General features: G+C 37.6%; 1 protein-coding gene and 1 long non-coding RNA gene across 8 annotated transcripts in view; one reads left to right on the forward strand and one right to left on the reverse strand.

The window, feature by feature from the left end:
• The window catches only part of LOC134345578 (uncharacterized), a 70,173-nt gene extending 46,465 nt beyond the window's left edge, over positions 1-23,708 (forward strand). For 2 of the 3 annotated variants that reach the window (XR_010017731.1, XR_010017729.1), the window contains exons 2-4: positions 15,743-15,895; positions 18,127-18,180; positions 22,623-23,707. This is a non-coding gene — a long non-coding RNA (uncharacterized LOC134345578). Of the gene's footprint in view, positions 1-15,742; positions 15,896-18,126; positions 18,181-22,622 lie in introns of all 3 variants that reach the window. The other variant, XR_010017732.1, reaches the window with a different exon arrangement.
• The window catches only part of hif1aa (hypoxia inducible factor 1 subunit alpha a), a 51,795-nt gene that overhangs the window by 13,270 nt on the left and 13,136 nt on the right, over positions 1-25,389 (reverse strand). For 2 of the 5 annotated variants that reach the window (XM_063046372.1, XM_063046408.1), the window contains 12 exons: positions 16,332-16,522; positions 14,952-15,097; positions 14,367-14,451; positions 12,429-12,541; positions 11,273-11,475; positions 9,522-9,628; positions 4,700-4,847; positions 4,120-4,337; positions 3,008-3,285; positions 2,182-2,304; positions 1,300-1,727; positions 184-301 (listed from right to left, as the gene is read on the reverse strand). In XM_063046372.1, coding sequence (XP_062902442.1) covers positions 184-301; positions 1,300-1,727; positions 2,182-2,304; positions 3,008-3,285; positions 4,120-4,337; positions 4,700-4,847; positions 9,522-9,628; positions 11,273-11,475; positions 12,429-12,541; positions 14,367-14,451; positions 14,952-15,097; positions 16,332-16,522 — 2,158 coding nt within the window. Of the gene's footprint in view, positions 1-183; positions 302-1,299; positions 1,728-2,181; positions 2,305-3,007; positions 3,286-4,119; positions 4,338-4,699; positions 4,848-9,521; positions 9,629-11,272; positions 11,476-12,428; positions 12,542-14,366; positions 14,452-14,951; positions 15,098-16,331; positions 16,523-16,749; positions 16,834-23,777; positions 23,863-25,389 lie in introns of those variants that run through there. The other 3 variants (XM_063046390.1, XM_063046382.1, XM_063046400.1) reach the window with 3 other exon arrangements.

The following is a 25,389-nucleotide window of genomic DNA, read 5'->3' on the forward strand; positions in this document are numbered from 1 at the left end:
TGTCACCAACTTGTTTTCCATTATTCCCATTCCTTTTTAACCTCAATCCCTTCTAGCTATGGTAGAGACATACTACATTTGTCCAATGGTTTTTATTCTTTCTGAAACCCCATAATAGCACACTGCAGAAGGAATCAGAATAATTAAGCAAATTTATCATGAGGTGTGTAAAACTACACATACAATTCCAACTGCTTGGAACAGAGAAGCTGCATTTTCCAGTTTGCGTTTCCTGGGTGAATTGTGCAAAGCCACTGGATGAGGACTTGTCTCTTCAGTTGGAGATCTTCCTTTTGCAGACCTTCGAGCAACCAGAACAGTTTTAGTGCAATTACATAATTAAATATACAATATTAGACCTTTAAAATCCTCTGCTAGTGCATGCTGCATTTCCTTTGTATACACTATACACATATACAAACTTTAGCTTTACTACACTGCCATTTTTCCTTTTACCCATACAAATTTTGCAGTGAATCCTTTTACTCAGTAAAGGCTGAATTTTACACAGCGGAAAAATAATACACCAGGTGCAAATATTAAGAATAGGCTAGGAATACTAGCCCCCAGAAAACCACAAAGGAGCCTTGCATGAATACAATCACCTATTGACACACACAATGCATGCACAATACAATTATTAATTAACCACATCACTGGCTTAAATGAATTGAGTTGGAAGAAACTGGTACATCATCTTAAAGGACCTTTAGAGATTAGTACTTCAGTAAATAAAGTAAGTAAACAGCATCCAAGGTAATATTTGTTCCGGGGCGGACATAGGGAAATGTGTCACAGATTGAGTTACGGCAGAGTTTCTTGGCCAGTGCTAGACAAAGACACAGTATTTTCAATTACTCCATATCTCTTTCCCTTCCTCATCCATTTTTGATATTCATTGAGGGTGAATGAACTAACTGGATCTCTGTCGAATAGAGAACGTGAAGACCTGAACTGAGGTCTTTGAAATGTTGCAATTCTGTCTACTGAGTTTTTCCACTTCTGCTAAACAGCAAATTTAGATTCGTCAATAATATATTTTCCCAGTTTTCAATAATTAGGGTGAACAGTATAGATGCATTTAGAAAGAAACTTGATGAGCTTGACAAGGAACGATTGGTGTGAAATGGAATGGTTGAGCTAATTATCTGCTTCTGATCAGCATATTATGTGTAATTCTCTCAGTTCACGTGCTGGCTGACTGTAATCAAAACCGTCCTAAAACTGTGATCACCTGACTACATGCAGGAGGGATCAATTCCTCAACAAGTAAACACTGAAAACAGACAATCAGGTTACCTTTTACTATAATTAAGCAATGCCTTCACTGGAGATACAGGACTCGGTGAATGTGAAGTATCACTCTGCTGTGACTGTAGTCCTTTTCCTCCAGTCCGAACAGGTGAAGTCATTCTGCTGCTGTCCTTGCAATATGGTGACTCTTGGGTACTATTCATTTCATTTGTACGTATGCAAGACTTAACTGCAACCATAGGCTCAATCTTTAAAGCCACCTGCTTTAATGCTTGCATATTCTTGTGTGGAGTGTTATTAATAGATCTTTCAGCTTGTGGAAAGATGTCAACCACATTGTTTAAACTTTGTGCGCTGGGAGGTGTGGCTGGAGAATCAGCAAGTGGTGATAGTTGGTCCAGTGATCGTAGCTGAAAATCGTCATCCATTGGGATGTATGGAGCCAACATCTCCAAATCCAAGTTATCAATATCCTGAAGAAATTAACCATTTAAATATATTAAGATTGACACAAATTTGCTCTTGGCTTAAAATAGACCAAAACTAAATTCATACCTTCAATCTAATTCAAAATATCGTTTTAATTATCGGTACTGTGAAACAAAATAACGAAAACAGAAACCATCTCTCTGAATTCCATCTTCACAATAAATGATCTACATTTTCAAAGTGAAAACTTGAATTAAATGTGGCTCAGGGTACTTTAACTAAAAGTGTGCTCAAGTAGTTGGCTTGGTAGGTTATACAATAGGAGTGTTCAGGAACTTTCTGGACTACTCTGATGTTTTGGCTGAGTTTACTTAGACCATAAGATATAGGAGCAGAATTAAGCCTTTTGGCCCACTGAATCTACCTTGCTCTGTAATGTACTATTGCGATTTTGGCATTACTTGGAATACAATTCGTTATAGAGGTATTTTGTCATACCTGAACAGAGAAGGGATTCTTGGCTTCTGGATCATTTGCAAAAAGCTTTTCCACTATGTCCAGTTTGAACTCATTGGAAATGTCAGCATCAACATTAAAGCAGTAAGGTGAAGTACTACTTGGCTGTGAAAATAGTTAATGATTAGATGGAGTAAAAGCAAATCAGGAAATTAATAAAGTACTATTACTATTGAATTTGTGAACAAAAATAGGACTATCTCTTGTATAGGGAAACAAAATCAAACCGTAGAACTTCAATATATCCAATCTAACTGCAGCACAGTAATGGTTGAAGATGAGCTCTAACATGTGTGCATGTTTCATTTCAAAAAATTCATCAGTGAAGATTTCTAAATGTAGACTTCCTTTCAGCAGTTACACAATTTTAGTTCTTACACAAATTTAAAAGAATTTAATTACAGGTGCCCCCCGCTTTACGAAAGTTCGCTTTACGCCACTTCGCTTTTATGAAAGACCTACATTAGTACCTGTTTTTGCTAACCAAAAGAAATCCGAAGAGGATTTTCGCTTTTACGACAAAAGGCGCCCGCTTTAAACTTCTGGTTACCCCGTGAAAGACTACCATGACTATGAAGCCTTGCGCGGGCAGGTGTGTGTGCATGTGGGTGATTTTTGGTATGATTTGGTAGGTTATTTTTTGGGGGCTGGGAACGCTCAAAATTTTTTTCCCATATAAATTAATGGTAATTGCTTCTTCACGGTATGCCATTTCGGCTTACAAAGGTTTCAGAGGAACGCTCTACTTTCGGATAGCGGGGGAAACTTGTAAATGATATATTTGAAAAGCCTGCTGAAGAACACTTACTTGTGTTGAATTCTGACTGCTGCAAGGACAAGAAGAGCTGCTTGATTGTTCATTCATTTGTGGAATGGAAAATGAAAATTCCAGTGGCTCCTGGTTCGTTTCAAGTTTGATCATCGATTCTAAATTCAAGGACGACTCTGTGCTACTGCATAACGGCTTTGCTGTATCAGGATGAGGGAGGGGTGATAGTGCCAGATCTACTGTCTTCCGGTCAGTGGAGGAGGGCAACATGACATCATTGTAAAGAGGGACATCATCAAACTGCTGCATTTCTGAATCTAAAACAAAATTTAAGCTACATTTAGACTTAATGAACTTACTGTTCGCCTCTTAACTCAAGAAAATTTACGTTAAGTTAAAATCTTTTCATTAGTATAAACTCATGTTATTGGTAATATTTTGAGCTATGAAGACACAAATTAGAAATCTGCTGAAGCTGAATCTTACAAGTTTTAATTAACCCTTTCTAATTCCTTGATTTTTAATTTCTCAAGTAAACTGTTAAAGATGTTGATGAATGTCTGTGTCTTCAACTTTGGAAAATATATGTAAATGATTTAAGTACTTCAGAAGTCAATGTTACAGATCTCCAAAGTACATCACTGACAAAATTTGAATTCTAATTTCTGTAAATGAATCCTTGACTGGAGACATTTTATAAAGTTCAAAGAGAGGTGATATGGCCTTTTACTACTATCTGCCTCACAGCACATGATAGTTATTCCCTGGATGAAAAGGATCAGACCTATCAAAAACACTTCTATCTCTGTCACATCCCTGGTAAACTAATGTTGTGCAACAAGGTTGCCCGTGGGAAAGAAAATTAAACAAGCCGGAACTCTCAATACTTCTCAGCATTTGGAATGGCTGTAGCCTTTTCAGATTTATCTTTGCCTTATCAAAAGTTGAGTATTTCAATACTAATGCAAATCTGTTATCCTTATTCCTTTCCTTAGAACCACAAAGAAAAGTGGAAATGAATCTTGCTCTGAGGGCTTTATATTTCATTGTTTAACCAGTTTCTATTTATGAAAGAAATGTCTACTCACAATATGAGTGCCTAGAATTCAAAATCAACAAAACACACAGTATGCATGGAAACAGCTTCCTACCCGAGGGGCTGAAGTTCAGCGAGACAACTGTATCACCGGCAGCAGGTGCAAGTTGAGTCAAAGCCTCTGGTTCCTCCTTCAGTTTGTCAAAAAGATCATTGGCCTCTTCATTTGTCGATTGATCAGCTGTTTTAGTAGGTTCCTCAGACTTTTCGGCAGGTACTGGTACACACTCTGTCTGATCCAGTGAAAGAACCACTTCTTTTTCAACTAGACCACTGGAAGAAATATTAGTATATTTATCCTGTTATTCACAATAAGGTAGTTGCTCCTATTCCACATCTTTTCAAAAGGAGCTACAACTTGGGAAAAGACAAGCTTTCTGCATTTTTTTTTAAATAGTGCATTAAGTTGTCACTTTCAAGATTTTGTCATGCATTCCACGTCGAAATTAGGGCAAACTTGTTCAGGAAGGGTTACAATGATCTCAATTCTTTCCTCCTGATGTTTGTATTAATGGGTATGTACACGGAAACAATCCAAATGTTTAGTTATTAAGGACATACAATCATTCTACCATGTATAAAAATAATTCCTGTTCTACAAGAATCATTACTATATTTTTATTATAGATCCTTACCTCAAAACGTAATTCACACAAACGATGCACTGAGGTTGGGAATTTTTTGCATTGTAGATGACTGTGGCTTGAGTTTCGACCCAAACGTAACCACCTTCCTTGCCTAACATCCTGTACTGGCCCGTAGTGGCTTGGCCTTTAGTAAACACTTGAGGAAAAGACAGACAAACTTAAATGTGGTAAAGCTGTCAAAGAAGCCTCCTCAGCTAATAGTAAGGCTTTCACAATCAAAAGCTGTCACAAGTAACCTGGCTTTTTAGTGTAACATTCATGAGTATGAGGAGTACCTGCATTTATAAGCTATTCACAGAAACTGTTTTGGAAATCTAACTGGATAGATTTGTATGCAGCTGAAATAGATACCATCATTGCTTAAAGGCATGTGGGTGAAATGTTAGAGGTCCTTGATGATGGATACTGCCTCCAGAGCGCTCTCTTCACGCTGCTGCCATCAGGAAATGGGTATAGGAGTCATAGGTCCCACACTACCAGGTTCAAGAACAGTACTTGGAGCTATGATGTTGTGGCCATTACAGAGACTAGGATGGCGCAGGGGCAGGAATGGTTACTTAGAGTGCCAGGCTTTAGATGTTTCAGAAAGGACAGGGAGGGAGGCAAAAGAGGTGGGGGCGTGGCACTGCTAATCCGAGATAGTGTCACGGCTGCAGAAAAGGAGGAAATCATGGAGGAATTGTCTACTGAGTCTCTGTGGGTGGCAGTTAGAAACAGGAAGGGATCAATAACTTTACTGGTTATTTTTTTCTTATATAGACCACCCAATAGTATCAGGGACATCGACGAGCAAATAGGGTGATGGATTCTGGAACGGTGCAATAATAAGGTTGTCGTGATGGGAGATTTTAATTTCCCCAATATTGATTGGCATCTCCCTAGAGTAAGAGGTTTAGATTGGGCGGAGTTTGTTAGATGTGTTCAGGAAGGTTTCCTTTCACAATATCTAAATAAGCCAACAAGAGGAGAGGTTGTACCTGATCTGGTATTGGGAACTGAACCTGGTCAGGTGTCAGGTCTTTCAATGGGAGAGCATTTTGGAGATAGAATTGTGATCACTATCTCCTTTACCATAGCATTGGAGAGGGATAGAAGCAGACAAGTCAGGAAAACGTTTAATTGGAGTAAGGGGAAATATGAAGCTATCAGACAGGAACCTGGAAGCATAAATTAGGAGCAGATGTTCTCAGACAAATGTACGGCAGAAATATGGCAAATGTTCAGGGGATATTTGTATGACGTTCTGCAAAGTTATGTTCCAATCAGAAAGGGAAAGGATGGAAGGGTACAGGAACCATGGTGTACAAAGGCTGTTGTAAATCTAGTTCAGAACGAAAGAAGAGCTTACGAAAGGTTCAAAAAACGAGATAATAATAGAAATCTAGAAAATTATAAGGCCAGCAGGAAGGAGCTTAAGAATGAAATTAGGAGAGCCTTGGCAAGCAGGATTAAGGAAAACCCCAAGGCACTCGACAAGTATGTGAAGAGCAAGAGGATAAGACATGAGAAAATAGGACCAATCAAGTGTGACAGTGGAAAAGTGTGTATGGAACTGGAGGAGATTGCGGGGGTACTTAATGAATACTTTGCTTCAGTGTTCACTATGGGAAAAGGACCTTGGCAATTGTAGGGATGACTTACAGCGGACTGAAAAGCTTGAGCATATAGACATTTAGAAAGAGGATGTGCTGGAGCTTTTGGAAAGCACCAAGTTGGATAAGTTGCCGGGACCGTTCAAGATATACCCCAGGCTACTGTGTGAGGCAAGGGAGGAGATTGCTGAGCCTCTGGCAATGATGTTTGCATCATCAATGGGAACAGGAGAAGTTCTGGAGGATTGCAGGGTTGCAGATGTTGTCCCTTATTCCAGAAAGGGAGTAGAGATAGCCCAGGAAATTATAGACCAGTGGTTAGTAAGTTGACGGAGAAGATCCTGGGAGGCAGGATTTAAGAACATTTGGAGAGGCATAATAAGATTAGGAATAGTCAGCATAGCTTTGTCAAAGGCAGGTCGTGCCTTACAAGCCTGATTGAATTTTTTGAGGATGTGACTAAACACATTGATGAAGGTAGTGCCATAGATGTAGTGTATATGGATTTTAGCAAGGCGTTTGATAAGGTACAGTACCCCATGCAAGGCTTATTGAGAAAGTAAAGAGGCATGGGATCCAAGGGGACATTGTTTTGTGGATCTGGAACTGGCTTGCATACAGAAGGCAAAGTGTGGTTTTAGACAGGTCATGTTCTGCATGGAGGCCGGTGACCGGTGGTGTGCCTCAGGGATCTGATCTGGGACCCCTACTCTTTGTGATTTTCATAAATGACCTGGATGAGGAAGTGGAGGGATGGGTTAGTAAATTTGCTGATGATACAAAGGTTGAGGGTGTTGTGGATAGTGTGGAGGGCTGTCAGAGGTTATAATGGAACATTAATAGGATGCAAAACTGGGCTGAGAAGTGGCAGATGGAGTTCAACCCAGATAAGTGTGAAGTGGTTCATTTTGGTAGGTCAAATATGATGGCAGAATATAGTATTAATGGTAAGGCTCTTGGCAGTGTGGAGGATCAGAGGGATCTTGGGGTCCGAGTCCATAGGACGCTCAAAGCAGCTGCGCAGGTTGACTCTGGTTAAGAAGGCATACGGTGTATTGGCCTTCATTAATTGTGGAATTGAATATAGGAGTCGAGGGGTAATGTTGTAGCTATATAGGACCCTGGTCAGACCCAACTTGGAGTACTGTGCTCAGTTCTGGTCACCTCACTACAGAAAGGATGTGCAAACTATAGAAAGGGTGCAGAGGAGATTTACAAGGGTGTTGCCTGGATTGGGGAGCATGCCTAATGAAAATAAGTTAAGTGAACTCAGGCTTTTCTCATTGGAATGACAGAGGATGAGAGGTGGCCTGACAGAGGTGTACAAGATGATGAGAGGCATTGATCGTGTGGATAGTCATAGGCTTTTTCCCAGGGGTGAAATGGCTAACAGGAGAGGGCACAGTTGTAAGCTGCTTGGAAGTAGGTACAGAGGAGATGTCAGGGGTAAGTTTTTTTACGCAGGGAGTGGTGAGTGCATGGAATGGGCTGCGGTGATGGTGGTGGAAGCAGATATAATAGGGTCTTTTAAGAGACTCTTGGATAGGTATATGAAGCTTAGAAAAATAGAGGGCTATGACCAACCCTAGGTAATTTCTAAAGTAAGTACATGTTCGGCACAACATTGTGGGCCAAAGGGTCTGTACTGTGCCGTAGGTTTTCTATGTTTCTATTATCTTCACTCATCAGGCTCCTGAACCATTGTGGATAACTTCATTCACCCCAACAATGAACTGATTCCACAACTTATGGACTTATTTTCAAGAACTCTACAACTAGTGTTCTCAGTTTATTTATTTAATATTTGCACAGATTGTCTTCCTTTGCGCATTGGTTGTTTGCCAGTCTTTGTTTCTCATTGATTCTATTGTATTTCATTGTTCTACTGAGAATACCCATAAGAAAATGATTATTAAGGTGGTGTAGTGGATTCTGATTAATTGGGACACTATGCCACTTAATTGGGACAGAAGAATGTTGCTGAATAATTTCTAAGCAGCGTCAGTCACGTGAACTTGTGTGGACATTGGACACTACAACTGCTTAGAGCAACAGTTTTTAAATAGTATCGGCTCTGTGTATGTGTGTTCAAAAAACAATCATTTTGTCACAGATAGCTGGCAAGAAATAAGTAGGTAAATTAGAACTGATTTGCTCACTGCAGTTTCAAGCATTCAGGCTTGCAGATGCCAGAAACAGCCGGGAGTGAAAACAAAACAATTTCACTACTTCAATAAGATAGAAACTATAAAAAATTTGAAAGATGCAATCATTAAAAGCATTGTATGTAGGCAGTCCATTATCTGCACTAGGTGTCTGTGTTATTTTGTTCGCTTACAGTCAATCAAATCAACACAGCAATGTGTTGGTTGCCTATCGTGTCTGATGATGACAGTAAAACCTGTGCAGGAGAGTTTTTTAAGTGGAATGCCATTGCGCTAGGACAGTGCTGCACTCTTGATCACAAACTGGGGTCCTCCTTAGTTGCAGTGCATAATCATGACTACTTCTGAGCCGTACCATGCCCTTTGCTCTCCACAAAACATTGCAGAACCAGCTTCCTGGCTATTGGATCTCACTGTTGATTTCATCCACTCAGCCCGCCAGAGCTGACTTGCGTGCTAGAACACCCTACTTTACTATTTGCCCGTTGGCTACCGTTACTTGGTCTAGGCTGCCTGTCGAGGCAGTGTACCAGGGTATGACTGCTGTCACATAAAAACAGCTACTTGGAGTCACAGTCGAGAGCTGAGTATCCAGTGGGGACAAAAGGTGAGTGAGCTGGCCCAGAATGGACACAACAAACCCTTTACCAGAGGTGCAAGCCCTCCCCAGACACCCCATACACAGCAGCAAACATTACATGAATTACTCTTGTAGATAACCATTATGAAATAATAGCTTTATAATATTGTAGTAGCATTGGTAGTATTCTAATTTATTCTGTATTTAATTTAAATGCATAATTAGTTACTCAGTTAAACAGCAGTTTGTCTTTTTTTAAAATAACTTTTTAACTATTTCCATGAAACCTTGGCCAGTAAGGTCAAAATGTACTGGTCCAGATGTGTCCTGATTAACTGGAATCCACTGTATATGGTGACATATAGATACTTGATAATAAATTTACTTTGAATATTTTTGTCATCTTCTGATCCACACATCAATAAATATTGAGGAAAGAGAACAGCAAGAAGTTACACAAATAGTATACTTACGGTCATGATGTGTTTTGGTCAGATGGTCTGAATCCATGGCATGGTAATACTCATAGACTGAACGACCCAGTAATTCTTCTGGTTGGTAACCCATTAACTCTGTTATTCTACAAGGAAGATTAAAGGACTACATGAGAGAATTGCCTTGGCGCGCTGTACAATGCAGTACTGCATTTCTTTCAATTCAGAGTCATGTATATTCAAAAATAGTACATTCAAGACAATTTCTATAGTATTTTCCAGTGTTACCTTGTTGGGACTGCTTTTCCCTGGTTTTATTCTGATCAGTTAAAAACAGAATCTCCTCTGCACAGTTATCTGTCACTAAGCATCTTTTCCTTTCTTCATTAATGTGATTTCCCTCATGAACTTCTGCAGTCAGCCTGTTTCCTCAAATACACTGATAATGATCAAAATCTATGTTGCCCCATCTTCACTCAGCTGCTGCTTAATTTTTAAACTGTCATACAGCATGACCAGAAAGTTTTTTTGTATAAATATTTTAAGGACACAAACATCCTTGTTTCATCCACAATCATAGCATCTTACATTCTAAGATGAACTTCAGAACATATTCCCACATTATGTCCAAAGATTCACATCCATGTATCACTAAAACTGGTGTTTCTAAGATGACTGGCTGATCAAGGTTCTAGCCTTTGGAATTTTCATTTTAAACTCCTTTCACTGTCATTTTTTTTTGCCAAATTCAATTTTGACTTTTTTTATTTCCTGCAATGAGATGCTTCTCAAAATGAACTTTTAAAAACCAAATACTGAATTATCTGCTCAATTCTGCAATGTGCCTTGTTGTTTCCCAATGTTTAAAGCACAAAATAAAAGTTGGATTGCAATAGTTTAATAATGTGGCTATCATCCCTTGCAGATAGCCACATAAGCAATAAACATCAGGCTAATAATTCTGACTTCAGTCATTGGAAAACATCCAAGCAAATAATGTTACTGATTTTAATCAAACTCAGTACCTGATAAAGTTGTAATTGGAAACCTTGTCATTTAGTAAACTGTGGTTAAGCTTATCAAAATTTCAGACTGCATTATCTCTGTCTTTATGCTCCTTTAGAATACAGGCTGCTATGAATTCATGACTTATGGATACCCATAAATATGAACAAGCTCATGTTATTAAACTTGAAAGTATGAATGCCAGAACTAGTTTCTACTATTGCGCGCTCTCTCTCCCCCACCCCCCCACTTTTACTAATTGCTCTTATCAGTCATGTGTGCTCTTGATGCCATTTATTGCAATACTGTAAAGGTATGGTAATCACAATAATTTTTCTTTGTATATTCTCTGACTTTTTTAAAAAAAAGAGCTAAATTTGAAGACTCAATTCATGCCAGCCGGTTAACTTTTAATTTTTGTATTGAACCAGCCTAAATATTTGAAATAGGAATGCCACACTATCAACTTAAATATGTGGACACAGAAACTTTCTTCAGTCCCAATTAAAAATTATCTATAAACCCTAATTGTCTAATTTAACTGAACTCTAAAAATTCAAAACTGTAAATTCATTTCTCAGCATTAAACCTTCATGATACAAAGTTAGGCCTCCAAAGTTGTTAGAGCTGTCTTTTCCATTAAGAACAAGTATAAACCCATTGAACTATTGATCTAGATTAAAACTTAAGAACGATTCAAACACAGAAGACTCAATCATTTCAAATTCAACATTGGAGTATGCCAAATATATATACAGCATTATTTCTTAAGTCTTTTAACTTGCCTCTCATCACAATAGGAGAATTTCATGTCCAGGCTATGACGACTTAAAAACGTCTTGCTGTCCAGTTTGACCTCTATGTTGGATGGGTGTGGAATAGGTTCACAGATCAAAACCAGACAGGTCATAGGAGGCTCCTTGTGACCACAGTGTGCCTGCTCATTACTGGATTTGTATACTCGAATGTGTCCCGTGCAATGAAGCACCTACAAAAGACAAGTCCGTATTTGGTAGTTGCTAGGATTTGTGTCCTTAAGTGTATTTAAATTGTCAAATTATTTTAACTTGGATATTGAAGATATTTGCCTTTCTGCAACACCAAACCTTTGCAGAATTTACCCTCATAAATCATCACAGTGACTTTAATAGCAGTACTCTTCTTTAAATACTCTGGAAGAACAGTTTTAAACGGCCTATTTGAGTTGGTCTACCCCAATTTTACTCCAAATGGAGTAACACTGACTCTCCGAGTTCAGTTTTACCTCCTCCCTGATGATGTACATTGAGTATCATATCAAGCCCTTTCAAACTCGAGTTAAGTTTACAGGTGTGTTCACGCATTTATACCAGGTTAAACTTCCACTTTGCACTGCCTTAAGCATGTAGAAACATTCCTTAGCGAACAGAACTGGAATTGGTATTCAGAAGCTTTCAAATATAGGACACTTTACTTACAAGAATTATATTCCAAGTTTCTATCAATGTTTTCCATTATCCATTTATTTTTTGTTGATTCCTACTCTCCAATGAATCTATTTAGCTTCTAGTCTAAAATTGTAGATTCATCTTTAAACTGTTGCATTATCATTTCCATTGTGTACATATTTGTATTTTATTTGCTTTTTTCTTCCATGTGGCATATTTGCCAACATTAAACTTATTTATTATTCTGTCCAGATATATAACCTAACTGTTGCTTCTGAATCCAGTACCTTCATCAACCAGAAGTTTCTTATCCTCTTAAGATTTACCCTTTATTCCCCAGATATTGTTGGAGAGTGCTTAACCTAACATGTTGTTTGAACATCAAGATAGTCACATCCATTTGTAGTTTCATGTCCTTTTAGAAATCACTAAGTTGGCTGTTTGGGGTTCCATGTCCAAATCTGCTCATTCAGGAAAGATAACAATATCTAGAGATTAGAATTAAACTTCATACCTTCCACGTTGCAGATTTAATATTAACAGTACGGCCCCGACTTGTCAAAGTACATTTCATCCGCAAGAAAAAGTTACGTTCGGTGTTCTGATCCTTCCCCTTCTTCAAAAGTCCTAAGTTAAGATACAATGAGTTAGAAATATGTTCTAGTAACAGAAACAATATTTCATATGATCATGGGATGGCCACTTGGCCAATGACTCCATATTGTGCAATCCAATCATTTCCATTCACTGGCTTCTCTTTTATTCGTTCAGGGGACGAGGACTTCATGGGTTCAGCTAGCATTTACTTGTCCCATCACAAACTGTCCCTGAGATGCCATTGGTGAGCAATCTTCTCAATTGCTGTAGTCCTTGTGGTGTGAGTATAACCACAATGATATGAGGGAGGGAATTTCAGGATTTTGACTTCGTCATAGTGAAGGAACAATGTTATTTTGTAACATCATAACTCATTTTTTTATTATGTCCCTCAACAGCCTATCCCCATTTGTTACTTATATCAGCAGTGTCACAGGCAGTTAGGAATTCTTCCTCTCATTCACCCCATATGTTGTCCAAAATGTTATGGTCAGTACTATGAACAGCTTGTCTATACTATCGACAGTTAAGCTCCTCTAAAGCTGTGGTCAAATACAAGGATTTGCACTTTGAAAGATCAAATGAAGAGAGACACAGTTAATGGCAGGACTCTTAATGTTGCTGTGCGGAGGGATCTTGGGGTCCAAAGTCATAACTCTGTGAAAGTGGCTACACAAGTCAATAAGGTGATAAAGAAGGCATGTTCAAATCTTGCCTTTATTAGTCAAGCAATTGAGGTCAATAGTCGGAAAGTTACGTTGCAGATTTATAGAAGTCCAGTTAGATTGTATGTGGAATATTGCATTCCATTCTCGCTGTCCCATTATATGAAAGATGTTGAGGCTTTGGAGAGGGTGCAGAAAATGTTTACCAGGATGCTGCCTGGATTAATGAGCATGTGCTGCAAGAGGAGGTCGGATAAATTTGTAGTTTTCTCTACAGCGGTAGAGAGGTTTGTAAGATTGAGAGGCACAGAGAGTAGAAAGTCAGCATCTTTTTCCTCCAGGGTTGTAAATATCTAATGTGAATTTAAGGTGAGAAGGGGTAAGTTCAGAGGAAATGTGTAAAGCGTTGTTTTTAAAGAGGGAATGATGGGTACCTGGAATGTGCTCTCTAAGGTGGTGGTGGTGATGTTCAAGAGGTTCTTAGACATGCACGTGAATGTACTGGAAATGGAAGGATATGAACTTGTCTAGGCGGAAGGATTTAGTTTAGTTGGGCATGAGATTACTAACATAATTAGCTAAGCACTACATTGTAAGCCAAAGGGCCTGCTCCTGTGCTGTACAGTTCTATCAAATCTTCCTTAAACCCTTCGCTCTATGGAGAACTTAAGCTTTGTAATTTTTGAAATTAATATCTCATATCCCTCAATACCCATGGACTAGAAATAAGCACGGTTATTTTATTTCAATTTAAGATCATCAATAAAACTCACACCTTCAACCTGATACTGTGGCCAAAACAAATTTATATAATTTAACACTAGGAAATCTGAAGAACTATTTATATACCAATGACCTTGTGGTAACAGCTTTTTAAAATACGCTAAATTAATTTTAGAGTATTTACACAGTTTCTTTTATGTCGCCTTGTTTTGATCCAACAATGCAGTAATGCTCAATTACGGACATGTAGCAAGGATACAAAAGATTACTGCAGTAATTGAGAATAGACATCAGAAGTTACAAACATCAGCTGTGATCTTTTTGAATGATGGAACAGGCTGAAGGGGCAAAGTGGCCTACTACTTTGGATTTATATGAAAATGTACTTAAAGAGAAATCACACAAATGTACAATGCAAGCTACCACTATGTGTACTTAGTACTATAACACAAATACAGTTTTCTTACCCTGCCTGTGTGAAAGCATTTCCCGCATCTCTTCATGATCACAGGGATGAGTGAAGTCAAAGATACTGTGCCCAATCAGTTCAAACTGTTTAATAGAAATATTGACAATTATAGGTAATCAAGAATCTGGAGAGTTAAAATGTGGCTTTTAAAACAGGGTAAGTTAGCAACAACTAGTAAACTAATTGAAGAAGACATTGGTTTTAATAATTATGCTCAAAACTGTATATTCAGAATACAATTAGGAGCAAAAAAATGCTGATGATGGAAATTTTGAACAAACAGAAAATGCTGAAAGTACGGAATGGGTCAAGCATGTGGGGAGAGTAAAGATAAATATTTGGATCAGGTATCAGGATCAGTTGATTGGCCCTTGACTCAAGCATTCTGATTTTCAGCCTACTGATGCTACTTGACATGCTACACGCTTTCTGCATTCTGTATTTGTACTAAAAAAAAATCGGATTCAAGAGCAATGACTGTACACTCTACCAAGGTGAACAAATCTTACTACAAAACTGTAGCATATCTCCCATTTTCTTTGTACAAAGGATCACAACGACATAGTACTCAAATTATCTATACCTGCGTGAGACCCATGCACTTGTTGACATTCTCAGACATGTAGATCATATCTCCATCCTGTGTTAACACCATGACAAATCCCTCCAGAGCCTTCAAGTAAAAGCTGTTGAGTTGTTTCTCCAAGTCAGCTTCCACCTCAGCATCCCCTATACATGTTAGATACAGATCAGAGTAAATTTCTTTTGTCAAGTCAATTAGTAATTTCAAACATGAAAACTTAATGGCTGATTTGAGAACAAAAGAAATGCATTTATGTAACACCACATGCTAAAAGTTTAAACACTTTAAACAAAGCTTGTAATTAAGTTTGTTATATACCGTGCAGTATGGTGCAATATTTCTGCAGCCATATTGTACAGAGTAAAAACAGTTGTACATCTGTAGATCTGAGATCAAAACAACAGCTGAACACTATCCAACTGATACCAATAGAGAAACTGAACTTCTCACACTTTCGTATGAAGCTACCTGAAGCACTTATCAGTATACCAAATAACTGAGTTCTTGGTCAATTACCAAAGCAAGACAAGGGGATTGCAAAAGAACTTGCATTTATTTGGGACCTTTTATAGCTTAAAAAGTCCTTGTGAAGTAGCTTGAGATTTATCATCTGAATGTCAGGAAACTAAAAACAAAGACATCAAAAATGCAGAGATAATCAAGGAGGCACAAAAGGATGGAAATGGAGAAAAGTAATTTTGCCCAAGGTTATAAAAGTAGAGTGTGACCACACAAACATGATAATCATGAAGAGATTTAACAATCTTCTTAAAGGCATTTTACGTTTACAGGCACAAGGAAGAAGGATCAATGGACTTTCAGAAGTTTATAAAAGAGACAAAGTTTTGGAAAAGCTCAACTCCATGGAATAAAGTAAGCTAGCAAGGATTACACTAGAATAGTCACTCATGCACAAGGGTGAGAATTTCAGCAGCACTTAAAAGGTGAGTGCAGATTTATGCAGTGTAATTAATAAAAAATAATTGCTTCCCTTGTTCTGAACTTGGGGTTGAGACTTTTTTTAATTTATCATATAAATGAAGTATAATTCAATGCAAGCCTAAATGGATTCTGAACTTAAAATACACATGAACTAATTTCCATTCTGTTATAATTCATCATTTGAAAAAATCAAAATATGAACAAGTGTACATTGATTTCCAAAAGGTTCAAGGAACTAAAAGATCAGAGTAATTTGCTAATATTTTCACACATGCAGCATGTTAAATAGTCACTGTAGGGAAAAAAAAACTGATTGTGAACAAGGCTTTCCGTTTCTAGCTCATGTTCTCTTTACATCTCATGCAAGTCACAAATGAGCAGTCAATATTCATCTGCATTTATTAAAATAACTAGTTGATTGAATTACAAACAGCTTACGATCACTGAGCAGTTTCCTCATGCGTAAGTAGCTGATAGTGAGCCTCATGATGGAGGCTTTGTCCAGGTGAGAGGTGACACTGTGTGGAAGTGGCAGTTCATGGGCCAACTCATAGAAGACTTCTGATTCTTTGCTTCTTCGACACCTGGCAGCATCACGACTCTTCTCCTTTCGCTTCTCTGAGCTACCTCTGTTGAAATTAAAAATAGAACCATTAGAAACCCATTTGGGAGATATTTCACACAAATGATAACTAGCTTAAAAATCGTAAATTCACAGCAATTTAGCAGCAAAAGCAAGTAACTTTGCTCCGTGAGCCTTTCAGCCATTCAATGATCTGCGGTGATCAAACTCGATGCAACTAAATGAGAAAGGGATTTGGGTTACCCAATTTTAGATTTAAAATTAGTAACTGACCTTTCATCAAATGGTTGCATGTGGCTCTAGCAGCATTCGAGCAGCTTGACACCAATCAGGACCAAGCACTCCACTTGACTGGCACTGTAACCAACAAACTACACATTCAATATCTCCACAAAATCTTCCTACAGTTACTTATCTAGGTTACTGACCTCTTAAACCTGCAGACTCAGCTGTCAAGTAGCAAAAAGATAGCAGGCCCATGGGAACACCACTACCTGCCTGTTTCCTTTAAATATTATACCAGCACAACCTAGAAAAATATTCCTTCATCCTTGCCAGGTTTAAATCTGCAACATCTATTCAATCTTTCACAGAAGGATCACAACAATCCTAGATTATGAGGATGGATATTACAGTAATAGTTGACCTTGGTCATAACACACCAATCAAAATAAAATTAACAAGTTAGTTCACAGGACAGCCGTAGTGTTTCAGGCAAGTCCCAAGACAGTTCGCTTATCAACTAGGCTCTTTCTCTCTGTGTCTGAATCTACTGCTCATTCTTGTGTTGGGTGGTCTATTACCTTTGTTTTTTTAAACAAATTGTTTAGAAAAACATTCAAAAGGATATATAATTGCCATTCACATTGTTGTGTGTCTAAATTCAGGAGATCAGACCAAGATGGATGGTAGATGGTTTGTTTCTCCACATTCTGGTGGGGAGAAAACCTTGCCCTTTAGAACCTCTTTAAATATTTCCTCTCTCAGCTTAAACCTATATCCTCTAGCTTTAGATTCTTCTACCTTTGGAAAATGATTGTTACCTCTCTGCACTTTGGAATTTTTATAAATTGGTCAGATTACCCTCATCCTCCTTTATTCCAGCAAGAACAATTCTAGCGGATCTAATCTTAAAATCAGATTTCATGAATTTCAATTAACAGCAAATTTCATAACATAGGCCGGTGATATTATATCTGATTCTGACCTAACCTCGCCTTGTAATTAAATTCCCTCTATTTCAGGCAGCATTCCAGTGAATCTCTTCCGCACAATCATATCCTTTCTATAGTTCAGGGACTAGAACGTATGACATAACCAACATCTTGTACAGCTTCACTACTCTATACATTTTCAAGGAACTATGAACTAGGACTAAGTTTGTTTCTATAAATCAATACTACTCCCTGCCAATCCACTGCATTAGATGACCTACAAAGCTTAACCTCTCACTTGTCTAGATCAAATTCCATTTACCATTGCTCTCTCCAACTTTCCAGTTGAATTTTTGAATAAATGGCATTAATATTTTAAATGCTGTTAAGATTTTAAAATCTTGAATCTTTTGTATTTCATGAAGTATTTTGATGGGGTTGATAACTAGAGGGCATACCTTAGCTGATTATCAAACTTCTCAATATTTTTTTCCAGATATTTGGTTCACCCATCATCCATTCCTGCTGAAGCTTGAGCATGGATTGAAAAGTAAGTTCTTACATTCAATAGGCAAAAGCAACAGTGAATAGATCAGCAGTGAGTAGGTAGGTCACTACTAAGTATAAAGTATGTATGGGTCTCTGTTAAATCGTTATGTTCAGTGATTAATTAAATCACCTGCTTCCTAAAGGTTTCAGTGTTTCTTTACCTGAATTATATAAAGAATTATAATGCTCTATTTACAATTCAAATTCAATATCTTCTACCCAAAAAATGTCTGCATTAATTGTATAGATGACTTGGTGCTACCTAGTTTAGTACCTCTGTGAACTCTACTTCATAAAAACATAAAGCAAATATTATTTTAGTTCAATTTCAAATGATCTAATAAATAGTCAGGATTACCTGGTCCAAAATGGGAGAAGAAAATGAGTTGGGACCTCATTCTTACATTCTACTGGAAGATTCACTTCCTCAATTCCCATCCTCACCACTAGAGGGGGCTTTAACAAAACTTTTGAACTTCAAAATGCAAGTTGGACAGAGGTTCAAAGATGGTTTCTGACATTTAGTATGGAAAAATCTGCAATTTAAGCAACTCAGATTCTTAATGGATCAATGTACAATAAATATTCTAAGGGTATGTTTATTAGGGAAAAAATTCCTAGGACTTTAAAGTGGATTAAAAGAAAATCCATAGATGAAGAGTACTAGTAATTTGATACTTTACAAAAGGTTTAGTTGGACTGTCTCACTTTTGGACAATGCATTTGGAATCCTAATTCATAAACTGCTTTTTATAAACTCATCTGCGTCCCTTAAGATAGTGTGACATGCATCCCTAGGTGTCTCTTTTCCTGCCCATGATACAAAAACAAATGTCAATTTTTCAGCATTGTATTATCAACCAAAATTCCAAATTAACCATTTGCTTTTAAGTTTATTGCTAACTACATGTTCATTTTAAGAAGTTATACCAAATTTGCAAGCAATGTGTACAACTGTAGTCCAAATTATTTATACATATTAAGTAGGGCAGATGTCCCACTCCCCTACCAGTAAGGAAAAACATCGGCACATTCTCTCTGCTCTGGAAAACTATTTACAACTCCGTTCTTAATTTTTATTCCATAGCCTATTTCCAATCCATATTCTCAATGTTTACTTCAACCATGAGGAACTAATTTGGCTGTTGTCATATGCCTGTCCATAAACACCAACAAACTAGATTACTCTCATTGAGTCTATTAATTCAAAGATCAAGCAAACACTATTTGTTTCTTTTAACAATTCCCCACTGGCTTTCCTTTATTTACCCATACTTTTCTGAATACCCAATGAATTTGTTTTGGATGAGTTTCTAAGTGTCTCCGAATTTCAGCATGAGTTTCAGTCCGAATGGGTTGAGTTGATAGATTCATGCTACTTTGTTTTTTTTAAGCTTCAAACTTGCGAACTTTCACTGCGTCCACCACCTCATAAGAATGTCTTTACATTTTTGTTTTGCTTGTCTACATATGTGATGTCTAAAAATCACTCAGCTATATACTACCAAGGAGCTTTTCTACATTTGATCCTTTTAAGCTACAAGCTCAATCTTTCCAAGAACTTTGTTTCATTGTCCTTTTTCCCCCTCCTTCTCGGGGGTGTCTTTTAATCATGTTTCTGGACTAAATTCCTCATTCGTTTTCAGTTTTAATTTTTAATTCAAGCAAACCTAGGCTAGAGTCTTTTCCATTTCCCTTGTTATCCTCCTTTCGGTTATGTATTTTAGCCCTGACTTTTCTTGACCTTTTAATGTTGTCTAAATAACTCCTCCTCCATCCAGCTTCATTTCCTGAATTAGATCTAGCAAAGCTTCCTTGCTCATTAGGTGGGGGGGGGGGGTGCGGGGAAGGATTGTGTTTGCATACACATCTGAAATTCTCTCTCTCTGCTTTTATCTTTAATCTCATCCATGTAAATAATTAATGTCATCTCCTATCAGTTTGCATATACTCTCAACCCTGTTCTACTATAAAGTCTCCTGAAGTACATATGAAATAATTTAACTTTTCTGATGAGAATCAATTCTTACCAAATATATTGTTCCTCTTTACCAAGACTACCCAAATTTTTCCTCTTTTCCAAAATCCAATGCTTCACCACACCCCTTCCTCCTTCAGTACACTTTAAACAACTAACTTTAGGATTAAAAGATCTGCAACAATCATGATTTCCCCCCTCCCCTCAAGAAGATACAGATTGTTACAGCATCAGATTGCTAGTGTAAAGTTCTTTGTAGCAATGCACAAATTGAATAATATTGTTGCAGCAAACTCAAAGAAAATAGAAGGCCAACCAAAAAAGGTGGAAAGCCGGACATCCGGAACCAAAGTCACATAATTAACTTGTACTCCAAAAAAAACGTATAGTGATAATAGACATCAATTTTCCTGACTTGCAACTTCTGTATCTAACAAAATGGATACACCAAGGACTGCAGCAGTTCATGTAGGTAGAGCTACTGCCTCAGAGCTAGAGCTGCAGATTCAATCCTTATTCCAGGCGCCATCAGTACGGTGGTTTGTATATTCTCCCTGTAATCACGTGCATTTCCTCCAGGTGGTCTGGTTTCCTCCCATATCCCAAAGACACGTAAATTGTCCCTAGTGTGTAGGTCAGTTGGAGAGTAGGAGGCACGTTCATGAGAATGTGGAAAGAATAAAAACTGCTTATAGTTAAAATAGGGGTGATTGTCAGCATTGTTCAGTGGTCTGAAGGGCTTGTTTTCATACAACTGAAAAAAATACACTGGCAGACTGGTCTTACCAAGAATATGGAGGAAAAGAGTTTTGACAGTGTTTTGATCAGATCCTACCTGGAAATGTTGAAACTGGTATATAGGCTTGTATGCAACATTTTGGACCAGTGGAAATGGTCCAGAAGGGTTGTATGGAAACTATTATTACCATTTTTCTTAACAACTAATTTCATTACTTAGCCTAATAGGTTAGATTTACCACAGTACATAATTATCTATTTAAATGTTTATTTTCCTTTTATATCATCTTAATGTGTACTTAAGAATGTATAAATAATTGTAGTTTTATACATATAAAAAAAATGGAAAAGGTTATATGTGTGAAAAAAGTACATGATAATTGTGAATTCCTTATCCAAATAAAAATAAAATTAAAAAAAAGGGGAATGTTGAAACTGGGACCTACACTCCAAGAATTAAGGCGAGCAATATTCTGATAGAGGTTGAGAGTTCAACTGCAAGGTGCTACCTGAAGGTGATAAACCCCCTTGAACTAAAAACACAAAGAAGTTATCTGTAGCATATAAAATGGCTGTGTAGGATAGATACAGAGAAACCATTCTCCTGGAGGAAAATTTACCACGAGAAAGGATGCCTTTAAAGTAACAGGAAGTATTTCTCCCATTTAGTTTACAACCTCAGGAGAGCCAAAGAGCTGGATTAACTGAGTTTTTAAAACTGTCTTAGGTTATTTATTTTGCACAGCTACTAAAGAAATGTACAGATCAAAGATTCTCAAATTAATTGACAGAAAAAGCTTGAGTTGAACAGTCCAGTTACTTATTTACCTTTCAAAAAATGTAGATAAATATTTTAATAATCTAAAGGTTAAAAGAAATTGCCCTGAATGGTTTACTACACTGTTGTTGTTGTTAGTCCATCATACATTGATGAGGACCTCGACTCCATTATTGATGGTGTCGAGACTAGCGCATGACTTGGATTTAAGTGAGGGAGAGTTGCGCAGCGTCAGCCTCACTCTCTCTTCCCAATTCCCATCTGGATCAAGTAGCAAGACACTACACTAGAGCAGGTATAATGGACCAAATTGGCTTCCTCAACCATTATTGATCCTGAATAGCATTGGTTTATAAATACAATAAAGATATTAAAATAAAATGAAAAGGAAATAGAAAATACAACAGATGAGACTAATCAGCATCAGCAATATTTTCCAAATGGCTATGAATTCCGTACAAGTATCTGACAATATCAAAAGTAGTTCCTACTGGTTATTTTTTTGTGAAAATAAAGACACATAATTGAGTCATTCAAATCTTCCCAATTCTAGAAACTAACTTACTTACTACCCATTACGCTGCTGGCATTTAGGGCAGCAATGAAGATCCTCCGTCTGTCAGTATAGAAGGATTCTTCATTGCTGTTTCCATAACAATTTTTTTTGAGCAGTCAGGGTTGTTAACCCCGAGCTGAAATCCTGAATTTAGAGGACCAGTGGACCACTCTTTGTCTGGACTCTACCCTTTGACCTGTTTGGCATGGGCGACCCTACCAAGAGCCAAAGCACAAGGCCCTGACTCCTGCCAACATAGCTCTCCGAGTCATTGAGGCATGCAAGTCTCCAAATCCTACAACAAGGTTGTGATCTTCTTGGAGGCAATTCTAGGAAGCAGGTATGTATTTCATTAAATATCTTTATAAATGTGGTATTTTTTTTAATTTTCAGACAAACTTCTGTGCTCAGTTGCTAAAGAACAATGTAAAGATCCAATAGGAAAAAACCACTAAAGATTTGATCGAAGCATGTACAAGAACAAAAGAATGGATTCTTCAGCACCCTCAACAATCTGACGCCCAAGAAACAAATGGAGGAGATATAATTAACCACAAAGAGGCAATCAGGATGTGATGGAAAAACACTTGGACATTTCTCAAATGGGACTATCATTTTGAGTCCATTCCAAAACTTCTGGCACGTGGATGAAAGAAAAATAGAGGGTTATGGTCTGTGTAGAAGGGAAGGTTTACATTGATCGTGGAGTAGATTAAAAGTTTGGCACAACATCAAAGGGGCCATACTGTTCTATGTACCTAGTCCAGCCTTTTCACCACTGCAGACAGACAACGGAGGCTGAAAAAGTCTTCGAAAAATTTGCCAATTCACGGACAGGACACCTGGAATATAATGTTGTCCCTGATACAACAGAGGGAAGAGCAGAACAAAGTCCTAAAATACCCTCACACTAACCCCATCAATCACATCCTGCCCTATTTTCAGCAATGCCAGCAGATCCCACGTTTCATCAGCTACCCAAAAACCCATGAGAGGAAACGAGTTGTTTTCAATCCCAAGGGATTGCCTAAGAGATGGTGGTGACTAAAGAGATTTTAACTGAAACATCAACTCAATAGAACTGGGAAGAAAAAAGAATCCAATTGCATAGAACAAGATGGCACTGGGATACATCTACATCTCTTCCAGGATTCTGAGAGTGATTATAACTGGGAAATTGCATGAATTTTCATGATTTATGAGAATAAATGAAACAATTATGTTTTAAACTTATCACTGATCTATGACTGAAAACTATTTTAAACTGGCTATAGAACAAGGGGGGGAAAAATTCTCAATTTTAGATCCAGGACCACTATTCAATATACAGATGATAGAAATAAATATATAACAGAAAGGAATCAAAATACATAGTGAAAATAACTGCCAAAGCAATTATCTATTAGCTCAAATGCAATCGAATGAACTTGATGGTTGTTGATTCCAACAATTAACCTCCTTTCCTAATAACAACCTTCCAAATAGCATTCAAATACAGGACCTTACTTCTAAAATGTAAACAGATGAAATATTCGTACAAACTCTTACCAGGGCTTCTAAGAATGAAACAGCGATCTGTCCTACAACAGACAATGATGAAGGTGGGCCTCAATCAATGTTATTTCAGAGTTCTCTGAAAGACGTCAAAGAGAATCAACTGATCAAATCCTAGAGGGGTTGAGACATTGGTAACTAGAATAGGCATGCCACATTTTCACATGACAAATAGCATCCAACTCATGAAAATTTGACCAAAGATGCATAGGACAAAATAGCCAAAAATACTGACAGAGAGGGTCGTCAAACATTCACGCTTATTTGGGATTTATTAAGTTGGGATAACACTAAGACTTGTGCTACATGTGTAGTTAACATATTTGCTATAGACTTGGAGGATTCTGATTCACAATCCAAATTTCACTCTTTAGCAAGACTTGACAAACATTCAAAATACAGTAATCAGAAAGTAAATATACACAGGTTGCAAGGAAGAGTATTAAATTGGATCCAAATTTGACTCGCTGACAAGAAACAGAGGGTAATGATAGACATTCTTGTGAGCAGGTGATTTGGCACTGCAGAACTCTGCTGCTCAGTATCTGGTACTGAAGCATGATGACAACTTTACAGATGATAAGAAAAAGTTGGGTAAAGAAAACCCATTTAGAGTAGTGCAAGAAGTGCAATCAGGGAAGGAAATACTTAATAAATGGAAGCACTGCAAGAAGCCTGAAGTAATATATGTCCACAGATCCTAAAATGGAGCACAGGCCAATAGGTGGCCATAAAGGCATATGGGATGTTTTCCCATTATTAATGCAAATACAGATATCAGAGCAGGGAGGTTATTCTTGAACTGTATGCAACTCAGATTGCCACAGGTTAGGTTTTTTGGTAACCACATAGTAGATAGGATGCAAATGCACTGGAGAGGGGGTAGAGGCAATTAACAAAGATGTTGCCAGTACTGTAATTTTCTAAGTTAATGGGGGAGAAAAAAAACTGGTGAACCAGGAATGTCTCCTTTGGAACAGAGGAGGCTGAAGAAAGACTTAATTGTACACACTCAGTTATTAGGGTCCTATACAGAATAAATAGTGGGGGCACATTTCAGTGGAGAGGTCAAAAGAAACACAGAAGCAGCACATATTTCAAAAGGGTTTGCAAGATGATCATGTTGTTTCTCTTCAGAGTGTGTCAAAAGTCTGAAACTCAAACTGGTAAAAATGATAAAGACGGAAACCTTATTTAAAGTGCCTGGATATGTAGTGATTAAAGTGCAACAGGGAACTAAACTGGATAATTTCCTCTTGCTCTTGACAGACATGAGGGGTCAAACAGACTACAAATCAGATTTTCTGTGATTCTTTATTTAATCAACTAATTGAATATATAACCCAAGTTGAAATTGCCCTAAAGTACCATTAAATTACGTGACACAGCTACACAACTAATGCAAGTTGACACAATTTAAAGGTGTATTTTCCCTCCTGATACCATCACCCTTTCACTTTTTGGGACAGAAAATTCAGAATAAATTTTTCAGACTTCAGTTGCAGACAACCATCTAAATCCTTAGATTTAGTGGAATGTGGTGCTGAGATGAATCTATTATTAAATTAATAGAACACATCCAAGAATCAGAATCTGATTCAAACCA

The sequence above is a fragment of the Mobula hypostoma genome, chromosome 1, assembly GCF_963921235.1.
Source record: "Mobula hypostoma chromosome 1, sMobHyp1.1, whole genome shotgun sequence".
In the NCBI taxonomy this organism is placed as follows: domain Eukaryota; kingdom Metazoa; phylum Chordata; class Chondrichthyes; order Myliobatiformes; family Myliobatidae; genus Mobula; species Mobula hypostoma.